The following is an 18572-nucleotide window of genomic DNA, read 5'->3' as shown; positions in this document are numbered from 1 at the left end:
CAACTGAGTGCGCAAGAAATAAGGGTTTAGCATGATCCAAAGTCATGCTTGACAGGCAGCCGAAGGCCCGCTTAACAGCATTGTGATCAAAATAGGAAGCGCTGGCAATCAGGTTTCCTCTGTCATCCTATAAAGTCCACAACTGGAAAAAGAGCTAGCAAACTGGGTGGCTTGCTTGTTACGCATGCCACAGCAGCTTCCATGCTGCCCTAACTAGCCCCCTTTGCCCGAGCACGAATTCCTACGGACATCCACACATTGAAATGTGCATCTGTCTTAGCCCTTGTGCACCCTTGCACCTAAAAGGATAAGGCGTGTGAGTGCACGCTCCACATTCCAGTAGGAATCATGGCCCGAAAAGAGGATTGTGGTGGACCTGGAGCTGCATGTGATATGATATGATAGGTTATTTATAACACGCTTAATACCCAGAGGTTTCTAAGCGCAGACCCGGGGATCGAACCTGTGTCGCTCCATGTCATCTTGCTTTCAAGGCAAGCACGTTGCCCCTGAGCTATCCTCCCGGGATGTGCATTAAATTGCCTTCTGGAGGAGGTAGGACATGGTTGCATCATTTGTTGGACGTAGATATAAGATTGTGGCCCCTTGGATGTCATTCCTGGCCCCAACAGCATAAGCGCTGCACTGGTCCCCTGCCAATAACACTGTCCTTTTTAGATGGGGTCCAATGTTCAGAAGGGCGATCTGTTCTTAAGGGAATGGGCAATGCTAGAAGAATGCTAGAACTACACTTGGTGCCAGGGAGGAGCCTTTTGCCCAGCTGTGTATATGGAGACCCTGCACTACGCAAAACCGAGGAGCCTGTGCATGCCAGGGCAGTGTTTGAAATTCTTGTGGCTCCCGTTGGTTACACGGGAGGGGAGGCCACTATTGGATACTGGGGCAGGAGGGAAGCGCCAAGATGCAACAGAGGGTTTTTTTCCTCTCTGATCCGAGTCATCTCCTGCAGTGCTTGTCCAAGGGGTAGGATGCAACAGAGCTATTATGAATACAGTCAGATGTCGCGATGAATGTGAAACGCGCTCTACCGCACGGGACGGTCTCAGACTCAAGTGGCTGAAAAATGCCAGTCCATCCACTAACCCGAAGGGCTGCAGCTGTACATAATGAAGTCCGCAAAAGAAAAATGCTCCGACAAATGGATGACATATCATGTGCTGCAGACACAGAATGAAATGCCTTCGAGAAAAGCGTTTCGACTTGCATTAGAGATGACTGTGATGCGTGGCATTTATTTGTCGCGTTCTGGGACTAAACACGACGGCAGTAAAAATGCAAACATTGGCCGACATTAATCTGCCCAATGAGCAAACAAAATGTTAGAAGTGTGTCAGTGATAGAGGGATAAATATAGAAGAAGTGTGAGTGATTAGGGTTGAATATTACAGTGTAATACTAAGAAGGAAGCTCAGACTCTGCCTAGGCAGACACACAGCTGGAAATACAGTTAAAATGTGAGTTTGTAAAACAATGGGCCAGATTTTTAAATCTTTTTGGACACAAGTGATGCATCTCATCACTTATGCACAAACTATGTCTGAAAGGACACGTATGCACATCTTGCAGGTGCCCTTCTCCACCCGTTTTCCTCTCAGTCAGTCCGATCACTCCACTCAGTAACAGGCTTAAGAGTTTACCCCACTCTTCACTGTGGTTATTCTTTCCTTGCTGTGGGCCTTGCTGGGGTTCCCTTACCAGCTGCTGGTATGAGGTGAACTTCTCAGCCTGGCCCAGGTCGAACAAAGGAAGTGTTATTTTCCCACTGCCCCAGACCGCGTGAGTAGGGCCTTGTCACCTCTCTCTCGAAGGGTTCCTTTTAACTTTTCCCTACTCAGCACCTCTATATGCCTGTTCGTATCCGCTACATGCCTGTTCATCCTCTCACCGTGGACCCAACCCGCTCAGATTGGGGTCTTTCTCTTACCTCCTGCGTTGGGCCTAACTGACTTCCTCGATCCTTCCTATGTTGGCTCTCTACTTGCTCCTGTTTTTCACAAACTTGCTCTGTTTCTTTGCCTTTCACCTCCTTCTCTTGCTGTTCAAAGACATTCTCCTCCTCTTTTCCTAGCTCCTCCACTTGATATATACCCACCTACTCCTCCTCTGCTTCTATGCCCTCCTCTTGATGTTTACCCACCTCCTACTTCCTCTTTATGTTCAGCCTCCTCCTCCTTTTCTTCTCCTGGCCGCACCTCCTTCTGCTGTTCACAAACATCTCCTCCTCTTTTCCTACCTCTTGATATATTCCCATCTTCTTCTTCTCTGCTCCTACACCCTCCTCTTGATGTTTAGCCACATCCTACTTCTCTTCTACCACCTCTTCCTCTTTATGTTGACCCCTCCTCCTCTTCTTCTCCTGGCTGCACCTCCTTCTGCTGTTCACAAACATCTCCTCCTCTTTTCCTAGCTCCTCCTCTTGATATATACCCACCTACTCCTCCTCTGCTTCTATGCCCTCCTCTTGATGTTTAGCCACATCCTACCTCTTCCTCTTTATGTTCACCCCCTCCTCCTTATTTCCTCATGGCACCCTCTCCTGATGATTATGCACCTCCTTCTGCTGTTCACAAACATCTCCTCCTCTTTTCCTACCTCTTGATATATTCCATCTTCTTCTTCTCTGCTCCTACGCCCTCCTCTTGATGTTTAGCCACATCCTACCTCTTCCTCTTTATGTTCACCCCCTCCTCCTTATTTCCTCATGGCACCCTCTCCTGATGATTATGCACCTCCTTCTGTTGAGCACTTCCTGCCACATCCTCTTGCTGTTCACCCACATCCTTCTGATCTCTTCCTGCCATCTCCTTCTGCACCTTTAGCCAGCAGCCTCCCCTCCAAACGCCTGCCATCAACTCCCCCCGACATCAACGAGCTGCACCACAACCGCCTTTCACAACTGACGTCCAAGTATCCACATCCGCTGACGGAGAGTCAAAGCTTATATGACCTTGCAACCCCTCCTACTGGGCGGAGCTTCCTTTGATGCTGTGTGCAACTGTGATTGCAAGTTGATGAAGGACTTTGACAGATCCACCTGGACTTGTCAATTAAGTAGGCAGACCAAATCTCTAAATGGCTGGCCCGCCATCTTCGATTTCTGATCTGTCATGGTTCCCCATCAGAATTCCAGAGCTATGAAGTAAACTTCCTCAAAGTCTCCGACTTGACCCAGACAACCTCAAACCCAGTAAGAATCTGAAATTGCTACTTTACCTTATGACCTTGCCTAGTGACCGGCATTAACTAACCCAACCCTACACTGCCTCGTGCTTGGTATCATGTACTGCATGGGTAGGTCAATGCACATAATTGTTTGATGCAAAATAATTCCCACCTCCTTTGTTGTATTACCTGTCCAATTCCTTCCGACCTCCCACCCACTTCACCCCAACTGCTTGCCCTCACCCCTTCATCGTTTGTGTCATGAAACAACTTTTTATGTCTGTGGAGTGTTTATAAAGCCTAAAAACGGAACATGTGGCTGCCCTCTAGAAGTGAATCTATATTAATTTACATATTGTAGTAATGCATGGGTGTATGCAAATGTTTTACAATTGCACCGCTGTTTTTTGTGTTTATTGTTATTCATTTGCAATAACGTGTTGTGTATAAGGTGCGCGCCGTCAACAACATAGTTAACTTATCAAAACAGTTGTGTATCAAATAGACCTTCCAAAAACATATTTAGGAAGTATGTTAAACTTCTCCCTCTGTCGCAGGAATTGAGAAACTAGGGCTGCCTATTACCCTCACCTTTAACCCTATAGGTTCTATACCCCTTGACGTGCCGATTGTGCCTTGGGTAGATGAACAGAAAGAATGAACACATATGCACACCTGAACTTCATGAGAGGAAACCAAATTGGATGGTTTTAGGGTTGGTAGTGAGGTGCTGAGGAGTTTAACACAACCTTGACACTAGGTTGTGGGTTTGGGAAAACTGTAAAAGGGAGGGAATCCTTGGGTAGATGAAGCCATGTGTAATAAAGTGCTGCTCTCCAAGGCAATGATATTGATCTCATTTAGAGCCATAATGCAAGATTTTCCTTTAATGACTCCATAGCCATTGTACTTTGCTTGTGACCTTCCACAAATGGCTGCTAGGTCGTGCTGTGACATGTGTGGCTTATTAAATGAACTGACCTAGTTTAGTGTCTAATGGAGTGTATGTTTTCTGTTTAAAGTCAGTGGCGGTCACTCATCCTTTAGAGGGTGATGAAGGTTTGCTGGCAGGTGAAGATCATTTTAAAGATTACTGCGCATCAAGGGTAAAGCAAACATGAGTGTTATTAGCTTGCCAGACTGGTCCTTAGGCCAGTCTGGCCAGCTAATAACACGTATGTTTCAAATACCCTTCATGCACAGTTAATGTGCATCAAAGAGAAAGCAAACATAAGTTTTAATCCCTGGCTAGATTGACCTGCATTGAAAACGTGTCATATTTGCTTTTCCCTTCATGCACAGTAAGTGTGCATCATGCTTAAAGCAAAGATAAGCTTTATTCCATGCCTAGACTGGTCTATATTGAAAGCAGGGCAGTCTAGCAACATAATAACACGTATCATGTTTGCCTTACCCGTGATGCACAGTAACTGTGCATCAAGGGCAACGCCGGCCTAAGTGTTACTACGTCACTAGACTGGCCTACATTTAATGTAGGCCAGCGTAGGTAGCCAAGTAATAACACTTCACTTATCATGCTTGCTTTCACTCCTGCTGCACAATACTATTCATGAAGGGTAAAGCAGAAAAGTATGCTTTGCCCCTACTGGCCTCCACCCATAAATGCAGGGGCCCGCTGAGCGGGATCCCTAAATTTAGGGATGAGGGCTGACACGTGCATACAAGCAACACTTTGACCCGTGCATTCACACATCATTCATACAACTCCTTACATGCACGAATTCATAAAAACATACATATCAATAAACATACATATGTACATACAATGCATGCATGCATAAACATATTTAAAAAATACACTTACCTTAACTGCATCTACCCTCCACACGTGCCTGTCCCAACAGCGAGGATCGAAAGGCCCACCTCTCGTGCTGACTGACAGGAAGGAACTGCAATAATGAGAGGTGCCCGGCAAGGCTTCCCCTGCTTCTCATTATTTTGCGCTACGTTTTTTGCAGAGCCCAAAGAGCTCTGCATACAAACTAAAAATCCTTACAGGGTGGCATGCCCCTACTCTGAGTCAGGTACCATAGTCCCCTGTGCAATTGAAGCACACAGGGACTGTGCTGCCTGACACTCAGGTGAGTGGGTCGGCGCACCCTCCCTCACCCCAGCCCAGTGTAGCAGGCCACCACTAGGTATGTATTACTGTCCTGGAGAAGGAGAGTGTGGCAGACTTGCAGGTGCATCATTTGGGAGGGGAGGGGTCCAAGCTTGCAGCCAGGACACGAGTCCCCTTCCCATCCGCAGTGGCGTGCGCTATTGGAAGGGCGGGCTTTTTAACTATGCCACGCATCTCCCAGGTTTAAATAGCATCTCATTGTTGTTCTATTTTTTTCCACTCCGAGTGTCACGTGCTGAGCCTTTGAGCTATTAGCATCGCTTCCATGTTTGGACCACAAAGGCAGCCCTGAAGCTCTGGCTTAAATCTCTTTTGGAATTTAGCAGCTGGACCGAATTTTGGCCGCCAGCTCCTCGCGGAAGCGCACGTGACACTGCTGCCCCACATTCGCAGAGAGCGTTTGAAACGCTGGCATCCCCCGCGTGGAGGGCTGCTGTCTTCGCCGTGTGAGCGCTGGCAGCCCACTGATTTGCGCGGTTGGATCATTAATAATGAGCGATAGCTTGCGCGTGCTCCACCAACTCATCCGACTGGCGAGGACCGAAAGGAGACTGGGCGCAGCAGGTCTCACAGCGCTGCTGATTAATAGGCAGCGCGCTCAACGCTTGGGCAGGAAGCGCGCTCTTGACGAGAATGGGCCGGGCGTGGATCCCCCGCACCGCTGCCAGCACAGCAAGGCGTAGGGGAAGAGGAGCCGGCATATTCCCCGCGCAAGAAGCACGACCTCACGCACGCACCCATAGTGGTTCTACTAATAACGAAAATGTGTGGGGGGGGGGTTTATAGCGCATCCGTGCCATTGCTTCTAAGCGCTATAGCGACATTTCTTACTCCATTTAATTGTACCCGATTTATCTGTAAAAGATGAAAAGGTAGTCGGTTCTGGTTGGGATTCGAACTTGCGACGTGCAGGCTGCCTTCATGTATGAGCCCAGCGATCTAGCCTTTCACAGAGGAATTAGTATGCCTTCTGACTGGCACACACGTCACGTTGTGAACTGTTCTTTTTTTAATGGGACACGAGCACTTTAAGGGAAATGCGCCCAGGTGTTTCCATCCGCTCCTTAGAGCAGTACGCAAACACACTTTAAAATCGTACCTTTACGCTCATAAAAAGTCTCTGGGCAGATTGACGATGACATAATGACGTGGATGCTCGGTTAAAGCCATGCCAGACCTGCTGCCCCGAAATGGTGGTCACAGGTTGCCACACACAGAGCGAAATGAACTAGAGAGAAGGAAGGCGAGATGTAGGGGAAAGCAGTGCTCTAAGTTAAGCCCAGCATGCTAGTGTGGCCAGTTTTTCGGGTCAAATTGGAACGGTTTTGGAAAGAAAGTTGTCCAGTTTGATGCGTTACTTCTCTGTGCAACTAGTTGTTTTGACAAGTGTTACTGAACACACATTCTTCGAAATGAACAATTTGCATCACTTTTTACCCCAAAAATCTAACTGCCATTTCTGACTGGGGCCTATTTTTCATTGGGAACCAAGCCAGTTTTATGCCCCAGCTCACCCCTAGTAGGGAGGGCTGGATAGAGTGTGTGGGCGAGATCGTGAGGCCACTAGAGAGGAGCAGGGCCTGGTTCACAGAGCTTTTTTCAACTGGATTACCCCATTATGAAATGCTTCTGTGAAAAAGAGAGAGAGAGAGAGGGAGAGCGAGAGAGGGAGAGCGAGAGAGAGAGGGAGAGAGAGATATTAATTTCTCTGAACTGACTGGCCCTGTCAAAACCAATCATTTGCACGTGGTTGCCTTGCCAGGCATTCTCTTGGCGTCCCAACGTGTGCAAAACGATGAGAATGCTTTCACGTCTTGCTGGATGGTTGCCTGGCCAACCAGCACTGTGAAGGGTGTCCATTCGTCAATATGTGTGACATTTCCTGGCCTGCCACTGCCACCAACTTGCAGCTGTGTTATATTGGGACGCTGCTGAATAATAATGGGCAGTCAACTGTGATGCCCAAACTGACTTGTCATTTCTTGCCCCCTGCATGCCACCCTTATTCCAGTCAAATGTTCATAACGAGAACTAACCGTGCATTGCCTCCTCTGTTTTGTTTCCTTGGCACCGTAGGGTACCAGATTGCCTACCGCCTGGCAACCGGCAGCCCCAGCAAGTTCATCACCGTGGAAGTGGGCTCAACCGTGCGGCAGTTCACGGCGACAGATCTCACCCCGGAGCTGGCGTACATCTTCCGAGCATCGGCCAAAACCAGGCAGGGCTGGGGAGAGCCTCTGGAAGCCATGGTGATCACGACGGGGAAGCGAGGTAACGTCATGTGCATTGGCAACGGTGGGGCATCGGTGCCAGGGAGAAAACGGGCCTGCAAGATTTCCAAATAGGATTACAGGCCTGGGTCTGGTCTGTCACCTACCAACAGTTTGGCCTGCAAGCCTTTTCGGAGTTTGCCCTTTTTTTTCCAAAGAAGTTTTAAGAAGTTAAGTTATTTGATTTCATATGTTGAACACCGACCACAGCACTCAAGTGTGTGTGTGCCAAGTGTGTGTGTGCCAAAGGGACCGTGCTGCGATGCCATCTCAAGGTGGGATGTCCAGATTTTCAAGACAAAAAACCGGGACGACCAACAAAACAAAAGAAGGGCCACCCCATTCCTTGGCCACTTTAACCTGACCCACCTCACCCCTTTCCCCATTCCAAAGTATCTCCATATAAATTGCGTGGTTTTAACTGCGGATGTCAACACGTTGATAACAAAGGAGCTGTTACTGGTTTCTTGATCTCTGTAGCAGAAGTGGTAAATGCATGTGGGTGGTACATGGAAGCTTGGTGGTGGAAGCCCATCCTCCGATGGCAAACTTTGGGGAAAAGTGGTGAGGTGTGTTTAGTTTATAATTGTTAGAGATCCCGCTGTGTCGCCCAGCCTTTGCTCAAAACCGGGACTTTCACCCTCCCTTTTCCCCCGAAACCGGGACAGGGTTTTTTTTTTTAAAAACTCTCGGGACAGGGGGACAGAGGGCCGAATTCCGAGACTGTCCTGGCAACACCAGGCCGCCTGGTCACCCTATCTCAAGGGGCCATGGACAAACCTTGCTGCTTTTTGCAAAGGCAAAGTTTAAAAGGAAAGGTTTTTTGGGGCGACCTCCATAACTTTGCCCTGAATGGATGGCACCTCAAGAAAATTATCAACTGTTTTCAAAGGATTCTGAATATGTAACTTTCTTTTAATTTCGACCACGTGGGAGAAAGTTGTAACTGCCCAAAAATGACCCTTTACATGCTTCAGAGTCACTTAGGTTTGTCAGACCCACCTCCAAGCCAGCAAACCAGCGGCCACATGTTGCAGCTTTGTTATAGTTAAAGTGAGTGTTGTGAAGTTGTGTTGCTGTGTAAATTGGGCCTTCATTTGTAGTGTGCTAGAGTTTATTTGTGTTAGGGCAGTACTACATTCGGTCTGAGTAGTTCAGCCTTAATGGTGGTTAGCTGAAATGACCTACTCTGTATATATATATATATATATATATATATATATATATATATATATATATATATATATATATATATATATATATATTCAGTGAAAACAACTTTGCTTAATGGGACGTTATGCTTAGGTTGAAATTCAGAGAAAATACATTCTTATTGGGAGGTTGGAGTTGCAGCGCAAAACAACAGAAGCCCAGCAATGTGCTAGTTGTGGTTTCTAAAGCAACATTACTGTGTAACCACCATCATAAAACAACCATGACACAGTCACTGCGATGCTCCATATGGCAATTCCCATTTAAAATGGAGTCTTCTGTGTATTTTAACAGTTGTTGGAGTATTTTTTGTGTTCTCCCGCATTTGAAATGTCAAGCGAGCTTAACAGTTGTTTTCACTTGGACCTCACATGACAAATGAAGCAAACCATGCTTTTTTAAATGTTTTAATGATGTCTTTTTTGTAGTTGAAGTATGGTTTAAAGTTGGATTGTGCACATGTCATTTTATTTTGGTGTATGGGGTGTCATCATAGGTAGCGTACAGCAGTACATTTTAAAGGTTTTCATTAGGCCCCTTTTGCCAAAGATTTTTCAATAATTTCAGTGCTTATTTAATTTTATGCTTTTTCTCGCCAGCTCCCTTCCCTCTCAACTATTCCCCTTTTCCCTTTCGCCCCAAAGAACACACCGGATCACCCCTCGCGGGGACACAATACACCATTCATAGGGCAAGGCACAGTGTGATAAGAACACTACAAATGTGATGTGATGTGATGTGATGTAGGCACTATAAAGACTCATAACATATACAATATCATTATTCTTATGGTACTATTATTATTAGTAATATAATAGTATTTATTGAGCGCAGACCTAGCTTCAAGAAGCGACGGAGCACTTTACAGCATCTACAGTATCCACCAGGCCTGCCTTGTGGCCAATCCCGATAGGCCCTATGCCTATGTCTTGCCAAACTACCCTAAGTGGCCATTGGGCCAGTGTTGTGGCCAGGCCCAGCAGCCATTGAGGGCCTGTGAGCTCATGCCCGACTTTCCCTGTGGCCATGCTCAGTGGCCACTTTGCTCGGGTTGGGGCGATCGGCCAGACCACTTTCTGCCTGGCATGCGAGCAGGCCCAAATCCACTTCATCCCAATTGCCCATGGCATATTTTGCACAGAGCATGGCCTTCAGACAAGCTCAAAAAATTTCCCGTTGGATTGAATTGGCGTGTCGCGTGGTCTTTATTTTGTGAAATCCTCAAGCCGCCACTTCCTTTCAAGGTCTATGAAGGGTGTACTTTACACCTTTACACTTTTCAGTGCAGCTAGTTGGTTGTGGGCCTTTCGAATATATATAGAGAGCACAATAAAGGAATAGATCGTGTGCAGCCACCCGCTATAGCTGGTTGACCCTTGCCCCGCTAACACTTTAACATTTCTGCTGTTCCCTACCTCACCGTAACAGTCTCTCAGGGGCCATGCCCATGCGATGCACTACATGTCCAACATAGCATAGCGTTACAATATAGCTGTTGTTCTCGGAACCATCATTGTTAGGACTATCTTCCAGCCTGAAGTCCGCTTCTAGGAGCATACGTGATGCCCAGATAACCTAATATGTAAGCTAGAGAAGCCATTTCTAGCCAGTCCTTATCAGGGTCCTTCACAGCGGCTACTAGCTACGAAGCCTTACACTTCTCTATTGTCGCGGTAAAACAGTGCAAGGCCTTTCTGAGACAGCTTGACCGCTGCTCGCACTGAACCTTTATGTGAATGTTCGCTGAAGGCCTCCTTATGAGCACGCTGGCAACCATACAAACTCGTGCTATTTTGAACACCACTCGTTTTAATAACACAACCCAATAATAAGCCGAGAATGCATGGGATATTCACTGGATGGGATAATTGCAAGTTGTTGCCACATGCGATATCTTGTATGTATCCATTGGGGTGAATACCCCATGCAATCCCTACTAATAATCTCTAAAAAATTTTTTCTTCTACTTTTTCTGGCTACTCTGCCATTGATGTAATGTTCAGGAGAGTCAAGGCTGCCTGATGCCGGCCAGGACTGTTTTATGTTAAATGTTAAATGTTAAAGGTATTTGTACCGCGCACCGTCACCAACGGAATTGGTCCCCAGGTGCTCTGGCGGATCTGTAAACGATAAGGGGGGATGGGTTAGTAAGGTGAAGCGGGAGTAGGATAGTGAGAGGAGTGGTGTTCTGTTGGCAGCTTCAACTTGGTATACACCAGAGGCTGAGCTTTGGTGCAGGTATTGGATCGGTGTCAGTCCGCGTGTGCTGTTGCTCCGGCTTATGTGTTGTTGCAGTGTTGTGAAGTGCGTGCGGCTTGTGGTGCGAGAGATGGTTGTGTGAGTTTTTGAGTGAGAAAAGTATGCAGAGTTTGAGGTTATATTGGTTAGTTGGTTACCTGACCTTTAGCGTGCTAACATTCACAGTATTGTCTAATTGTGGCACTTGTTGGCCTTCACAATCCTATCTAGAAGTGGCGCAGGCCACTGTTCAGAATTCTATCTAGGTGTGGGCATGCCAACATTCACAGCCCTCTCTAGATGCGGCGCAGGCTGGAGTTCACAGCTCTGAGTGTTGCACATGCTAACATTCAAGTTTCATCTAGGTGCGGGCATGCTATCCTTCATGTGTTTCATCTTCCAGGGAATGAACCTCTTCATTTTGGGCCTGAGTGATTCCAGCTGAGGAAGCCAGAAACACAGAGGGCCGGTGAGACGCCTGTATGTATTGCCTTGGAAGCGGTCCAGTGCTTGCGCAGTCGTGTCAGCAGGCCGAGCCACGCAATTCAAGTGTTACTCAGGCCCAAAGGACTGGGTGGTCGCGCCGCAGCTGCAGTGGTGTAACGGGGCAGAGTGGAGCTGCCAAAGCCACAGGCCTTGGGGGAATGAGTGCTGATTAAGTTAAATCAAAGGGGCTGTCGGAGGCAGGTCACTGAGGGGCCCCAATCAATTTCTGCTTTATTACCTGTCACACATTTTAATCACAATCGATAATCTCCATGCTAAACAATTAAACAATTATTGCGCGTGCCGATCTGAACTTTTCTATTGAAATCAATCGGGTCACGTGACACTACGCCTAGGGACACGAGGCGCCCGATGGGGCCTGGCATGCGCACGCACTGGGGGTGGAGGGATGAGTGGCTCCGCCCTCCAACCGCCCCTCCTCCCCTCTCCCGCCAGAGCATTTAGGTTGGACGCCTCTCAGAATGAGGGAATTCTCCAAACAAGGCAAAAATAATAAGTATGTTTTCAAATTGGTAGAGCGACATCACCTAAAACTTTGTGCATGCATTTTAGCTGAAATGTAAATGCACATGTTCCTGGAATGGCCTAGAAGCTGCTACAGAACTATCGAAGTGAGTGCTGCTTTATTTCAGACACATTTCAAAGCGGCTTTTGTTGAATTTCGTACCTTCCTAGACAAGGGTGTTGCTAGGTCTGGAAAAGAGCAGGGGCTAAGCTAATGTCTGGACTGGCGGGATTCAGGCAGTGGCGTAACACAAAATGTGGGGGCCCCCCTGCGAGCCATGCTGAGGGGGCCCCCCACCGGCAAGAAATCACGTGTTGCACCACACTCCGGGCCGGCATAGATTATCAAGCTTGCACAATACGCACAAACGTGCTGCTGAAGGGGTATGCCGCACACTGCACTAGGAGAAAGACATACATATGTGTTTTAATTCGATATACAGCACACTTTCTGAGAAAAATTGGCTAAAAAGCCAGAGCGTTTGCAATAATTATGTATGGTAAGACCAATCCAATAGATGCAAGTCACCAACAGTGCACAGGAACATTAATGCTTTGATATTAAAAATGCCATGCCACATTGAAAACATGTCCAACTGGCTGCACAATAGAGCAGTGTAGACAAGTAATAACGTTACAGTAAAGCAAGCCAGGCCACATTTAGACATACCTAGACTGGTTGCACCAACATGCCAGTCGAAGTAATAACAATCATCAAGAAGAGAATACACATTTGAGCCTGTGGCCTCTAACACAGCCAAACTCTTTAAAATCTGCAAGTAACTGGTCAATCCTGTTGCAGTCTTTATCTCTCCTGTTCCCTCCCAGACCCTCTGTATGGCTCTGTCATCTCACTACTCTGCTATAACTCAGGACATCCTGTCTTCCATCTCTTTCGTCCCCCCTTCGGCCAGCTCTCCCTCTCTTCCTCCTTTCTCCTCTTTCTCTCTGAAAACACCCGATGAGGTTTCTAGACAAGTCCAATCTATGAAAGTGTCATCCAAACAGGTGCTCCCCTGCTCCTCCAGAACCATCAAGGACCATATTGACACCCTCGCTCCAGGCTTGGCCGATTTCTGTAATCACTCTTTCGCCACTGGAACGTTCCCCTCTCCCCTTAAGCACTCCCTTATGCACCCACTCCTCAAGAAGCTGTCTGCCGATCCTGCCTGCCCGCCCTGCAAACTATCGCCCAATCTCCATCACCCCTTTCCTAGGCAAACTGTTGGAAAAGCTGGCCATCCCCCACCTTAATCTCCACACAAAATCTGTTAGTTGTCTCCATGACCTCCAGTCTGGCTTCAGAGTTGCCAGGGCACAGCAACTGCTCTCCTGAATACCTGTGAAGATCTGCTCTCTAACTTTGATTCCAGCATTCCTTCTGTCCTCATCCTCCTTGATCTTTCCTCTGCTTTCGACACGGTCAACCACGCCATCCTGATCAATCGACTACGTGGGATCCTGGGCATCACGGATCAGGCCCTTGAGTGGCTGACCTCCTTCCTCTTGGACAGCCCCTCCCAGGTCCAACTTGGTCCCTTTCTCTCTGCTCCATACTCTCACCCTGGTTTTTCAACCTCTACCTGGCCCTTTAGACTCACCTGATCTCTACCTTCTCCTTTAACTTTCCGTGTTATGTGGATGACACTCTGCTTTTCTTCAGACACCCTCAGACTCCTCTCCTCTCTCGCTCATTCCTGACTGTCTATCCGCGATTCAGGATTGGTGTGCCTCCAGCGATCTATGCCTTAATGTCAGTAAAATGGAGATCCTTCTCATTTAGACTCCTACCCCAGCTTTCCCTCTCTCACTCTGGCCGCCTGCCTTGGGCCCTCTTCCTTCGCCTTCCTGTGAGGCAAACAACCTTGGTGTCATCTTTGACTCCACTCTCTCTTTCTCTCCTCACATCTCGCACGTCGCCAAGAAGTCTCACAACCAGCTGCTCAGCCTCAAAGGGTCTCTTCCCTTTCTCACCTTCCCCCAGAAGCTCACTGTCTCCAGAGCCCTGGTTCTCTCTAGGCTGGACTACTGCAACAGCCTCTTTCTCAATCTTCCTTCCTCTACTCTCCACCCTCTGCAACTAATCCAGAGCAGGACTGCAAGACTTATCCTTGGCCTCAAGCCCAGGGATCGTATCTCTCCAGCCCTGAAATCTCTCCACTGGCTCCCAGTTGCTGCAAGGATCAAGTTCAAGACCCTCTGCATTGTCCACAAGGCTTTCTGGGCCCGGGGCCCGCACTACACCTAACGCTCTCTTCCAAAATATCTTCCTTCTTGAGCCCTTTGCTCAGCTACCTACAACTCTCTAAGGGTTAGACGCTTCTCCAGGCAGAGAGTGGGGGCGGCGGGTAGATCTCTCTCCTCTGCAGGTGCCTCCCTCTGGAATAGCCTCCCGGCCCCTCTCAAACTTGAGCCGGACCACCTGAAGTTCTGGAAGCAGCTCAAAACTTTCCTCTTCTATGCTTTCTCTCTCTCCCTCCTCTGCTGGCCTACCTGACCTTCCTGTCTGCTGTACCATCTGGTTGCTTGGCTACCCTCAGTGTCTCACCAAGTCCAGACTCTTTCTTGATCAGTCACCCATGCACTGCCTCTGGGCCTACCACACACTTAGGGGCTGTAACTGTAACCCTACAGTCCCTTGTTCTCCTTGCACTACCCAGAGCCGGGCTGCCCTGGCTGCACTTACTCAGAGCATTGCTGCCCTGTTTTTCCCTCCCCTCTCCCTTGCACCTCCCCCTCCCTTTCCTCTTGCACTTCTCATTCTCGCACTTGCACAATCTGAATGACACAAGGCCTAGTAAGATCGTTTGTCTTGTCCTGCCTCTATCTTCCCTTCCTTGTCTTTGTCATGATGCCTACCTCCAAGGAGCCAGGTCCGACCAAGCAACCCCAGAGGCAGGCATCATTTCCCCCAGGGGAGTGCCAGCGGGCCCAAGCTGGGGCCCTTTGGACGCAGTCCTGGCGCCTTAGGCGCCAGGCTCATGTTGGACCTCTGTCCTGGCGCCTTAGGCGCCAGGCTCATAAAGCTAGACATGTGTTCAAGTGTTTTAATGTGCACTTACCTGATGCAGACCATGCTGCCACATCCAGGCCCTCTTGAGGCCTGAATAGGAACTACTTTACCTGTGGGACTACTTTCCACCCGGGTGTGGTCGGGGAAGGATACATACCTGATCGGAGGAAGGATACACACTTGGAACTTCTTCCAAAGCTATTTAAACCACACCCGATCAGCAACTCACGCTTCGTGTTGTTCTGCTCCTCGCAGCTGGACGCTCACCGTGTCAGCTCCTGCATCTGGACTTCAGCCACGCCTGTCAGCATCCTGGGTCACCTGCAAAGAGAGACAAGATACCTACCAGCTAATCTGCACCACAGAGACATCACCGACGATCCTGAAAGGGAAGACATCATTTTTAAAAGCATTTCGTTACGATCGCTGCAGCGCTGCATTTCACTCACCTTTCCTGGGTTCCTCCATCTTCAGCAGCGATCATCCGGATACACAGCCACTTCCCAGAGCCTAGAGAAAAAGACAAGAATAAGAGGTGAGAGAAGGAAGGGAATAGGAAAAGCTCAGTTTCCTTCTAAGACTTACCTGTTGGGTCATTCCCATTTCATTTCGGGTCTTGCTGCTTCCAAGCAGGACCCCGTCCCCTATGGGGAAAAAAGACAAAGACATTAGATGAGCGAATGCAAAAACATTACCTGAGCGCTCATCTAGGACTTACCAGATCTTTACTGGAACTGCACGTTTCACTTCGGGTCGGCGCCATATCTCCGGCATTCCGAACCCCGGCCCCTATGGGGAAAAGACATCAACATCAGCGCTTTGTTGCAAGAAGTCTCCAAAGGAATCTTCATTCATCACCTGAAAAAGACAATGAACATTATTATTTAAAGCTTGAACTTTTGAACTTGCAACAGAACTTTTACAGCGCCTTACCAGTATAATCAAGCTTACCTGAACTCCCATCCAACCTCAATACAGTGAAGTAACTGGGTTCAACGCGCCCCTGCGTTAGAAGCAGGATGGAGAGCTTGTCCTTTCAGACCCTAAGGTGAGACTTCACGGGGAATCGTGGAATGGTATCGTGGAGGGTTGGAAGAGAGTGGGAGGCTTGAGCATAACTCAGTCAGTAGGTAATACTCCCTTTTCACGCACAGGGGAATATTCCTGCGAGCCGGAGAAGCCAGAGTAGAGGGCCCTTCCTGTCCATCTTCAGAGTCCTGCGCTTCACCATTGAAGAAGCATCAGCACTCGAAGCCAGACCTGCGCCTCCGTGGGAATCAGGTGAGCGTTACAGAACGCAAAGCCTACCCACAATTTCCCACCCGGGCGCTATGGAGACTTCCGAGACTGACCAGCTGGCCCAGCTTTTGGGGGAATTACGGGCAGAGGTGCACTCAGCCCGCCAGGAGACTAACGCTCTCAAAAGAGAACTGATCTTATCTAAGGAAAGAACTGATGACCTAACCAAAAGGTTATTACAGGCCCAGGCAGGGCACACTCCTTTACCTAATTCCGGAGACATTTCCACATCAATGGGTTTGAGTAACCCGGTACAAATGAATCTACCTGGACACATGCCTTTGGCCCCGCCTGAACGTTTTGCGGGGGATCCCAAGAAATATGCCGTCTTTATGAACCAATGTCGTTTACACTTTCTATGCAGACCCGGAGCCTTCCCTAACGACCAGACCAAGGTAGCCTTTATACTATCTTACCTCAGTGGCAGTGCTGCCGATTGGTCTATTCCATTGGTAAATCAGGATGATCCCATTCTCCAGAATTTTCAGGGCTTCCAGGCCAGCATGGAAAGATTGTTCGCTCGACACTCTCAAGGACAGGCCCTTGATAACGAACTGCTATCATTACGACAAGGTAATCAGGATCTTCTGTCCTACATAGCCACCTTTAACAGACTGGTTGTGGAAACTGGAAGGCCAGAAAGCAAAAGGATCACATTGTTTCATCGAGGCCTGCGCGGAGAGCTTAAGGATGTTCTAGCTCAGATAGTAAACCCATCCCAGGTCTGCGCAGACTACATTGACTTGGTGGTTCAACTTGATCACAGACTTCAAAATAGAAAAGCAGATCGGTTCAAGTATGAAAACCGAGCACCGATCAAAACCCACGCTACCTCCAAGAGTACCGACGTATCTGAACCTATGCAAATCGGTGGTGTTAAAGGACCATTAACGCAGAAAGAACGAGAGAGAAGGTGGCAAATGCAACTTTGTCTGTATTGCGGGACTTCCGGTCACTTTCTTCGGAATTGTCCAGTTAAACCACTTAAGAAGGTGGTTGGAGCTACTGATAACGAATTAGTGACACCTGATTCGGGAAACGACCTAGCCCGGCAAGCGTAGGGGTCCGCTTGCCGAGTTTGAAAACTAACTCTTTGACCTCGCATTTCGTCATGCCAATGGTGCTCGTGGACCCAAAACAGCCTCAGCAGTTGCATGCTATAAAAGCATACATCGACAGTGGAGCTATTGGAAATTACATAGACCGTGAATTGGCTTCCAGGATTAAGCTTCCTCTCCGCCCGAAAGTAACCCAAGATGTCATTACTACAGTAGATGGAACCGAAATAGCCTCAGGGCCTGTAACGCATTCCACTGTTTAAGTGACACTGGTGGGTCAGGATGGACATCGGGAAGCAATCGTGTTTGATGTGATCAAGGCCCCACAATTTCAAGTAATTCTTGGAATTCCTTGGTTAGAAACACATAATCCCAGAATTCACTGGCGAGCAAAGAAGATAAGTTTTCCTGATTGTGAACCAACTTGTTATCCAAGAAATCCAGCTATGGGTCTAGCCACAGCAACTTCCACCCCTGTACAGCTACCGTCAGAATACCAAGAATTCCAAGACGTTTTTCAGAAAGAACAGGCTAACACGTTACCTCCCCATCGGTCTTATGATTGCCAGATCCATCTGGTACCCAATGCTCAACTACCTTGTAGTAGGATTTATGCTCTTACGGAACATGAGAACCTGCATTTGCGTCAGTATTTAGATCAGTACCTAGCCAATGGTTTTATTCGCCCGTCCAAGTCTCCTGTCTCTTCAGCTCTGTTCTTCGTGCCAAAAAAAGAAGGCGACCTTAGAACGTGTATAGACTATCGCGCCCTAAATCAAATAACGATTAAGAATCGTTATCCTCTGCCCTTGATCCCTGAGCTTATTGACCAGGTGAAAGACGCTTGTGTGTACACCAAGTTAGATCTCCGAGGAGCTTATCACCTGGTGCGCATAAAAGAAGGCGACGAATGGAAGACTGCATTCCGCACCAAATTTGGGCTCTTCGAATATCAGGTGATGCCCTTCGGTTTGTGCAATGCACCTGCCGCCTTTCAGTACTTTATGAATGATGTTCTTCGGGAACTTATCGATGTCTGCGTCATTGTTTACATTGACGACATCCTGGTGTACTCTTCTTCAGAATCTGATCACAGAAAACATGTTAGGGCAGTTCTTGAGGAACTGCGCCAGCACAGACTATTT

General features: G+C 48.1%; 1 protein-coding gene across 1 annotated transcript in view; it reads left to right on the top strand.

The window, feature by feature from the left end:
- Positions 1-18572, top strand: part of SDK1 (sidekick cell adhesion molecule 1) — a 2988580-nt gene that overhangs the window by 2611558 nt on the left and 358450 nt on the right. Inside the window, exon 29 of the mRNA XM_069647588.1 lies at positions 7403-7597. Within this exon, the coding sequence (XP_069503689.1) occupies positions 7403-7597 (195 nt within the window). The remainder of the gene's footprint in view (positions 1-7402; positions 7598-18572) is intronic.

This window comes from Ambystoma mexicanum, chromosome 2q (genome assembly GCF_040938575.1).
Source record: "Ambystoma mexicanum isolate Mex_15411 chromosome 2q, UKY_AmexF1_1, whole genome shotgun sequence".
NCBI lineage: Eukaryota > Metazoa > Chordata > Amphibia > Caudata > Ambystomatidae > Ambystoma > Ambystoma mexicanum.
Note: the sequence above shows the minus strand (reverse complement) of the source record. Positions and strands in the feature narration are given on the sequence as shown.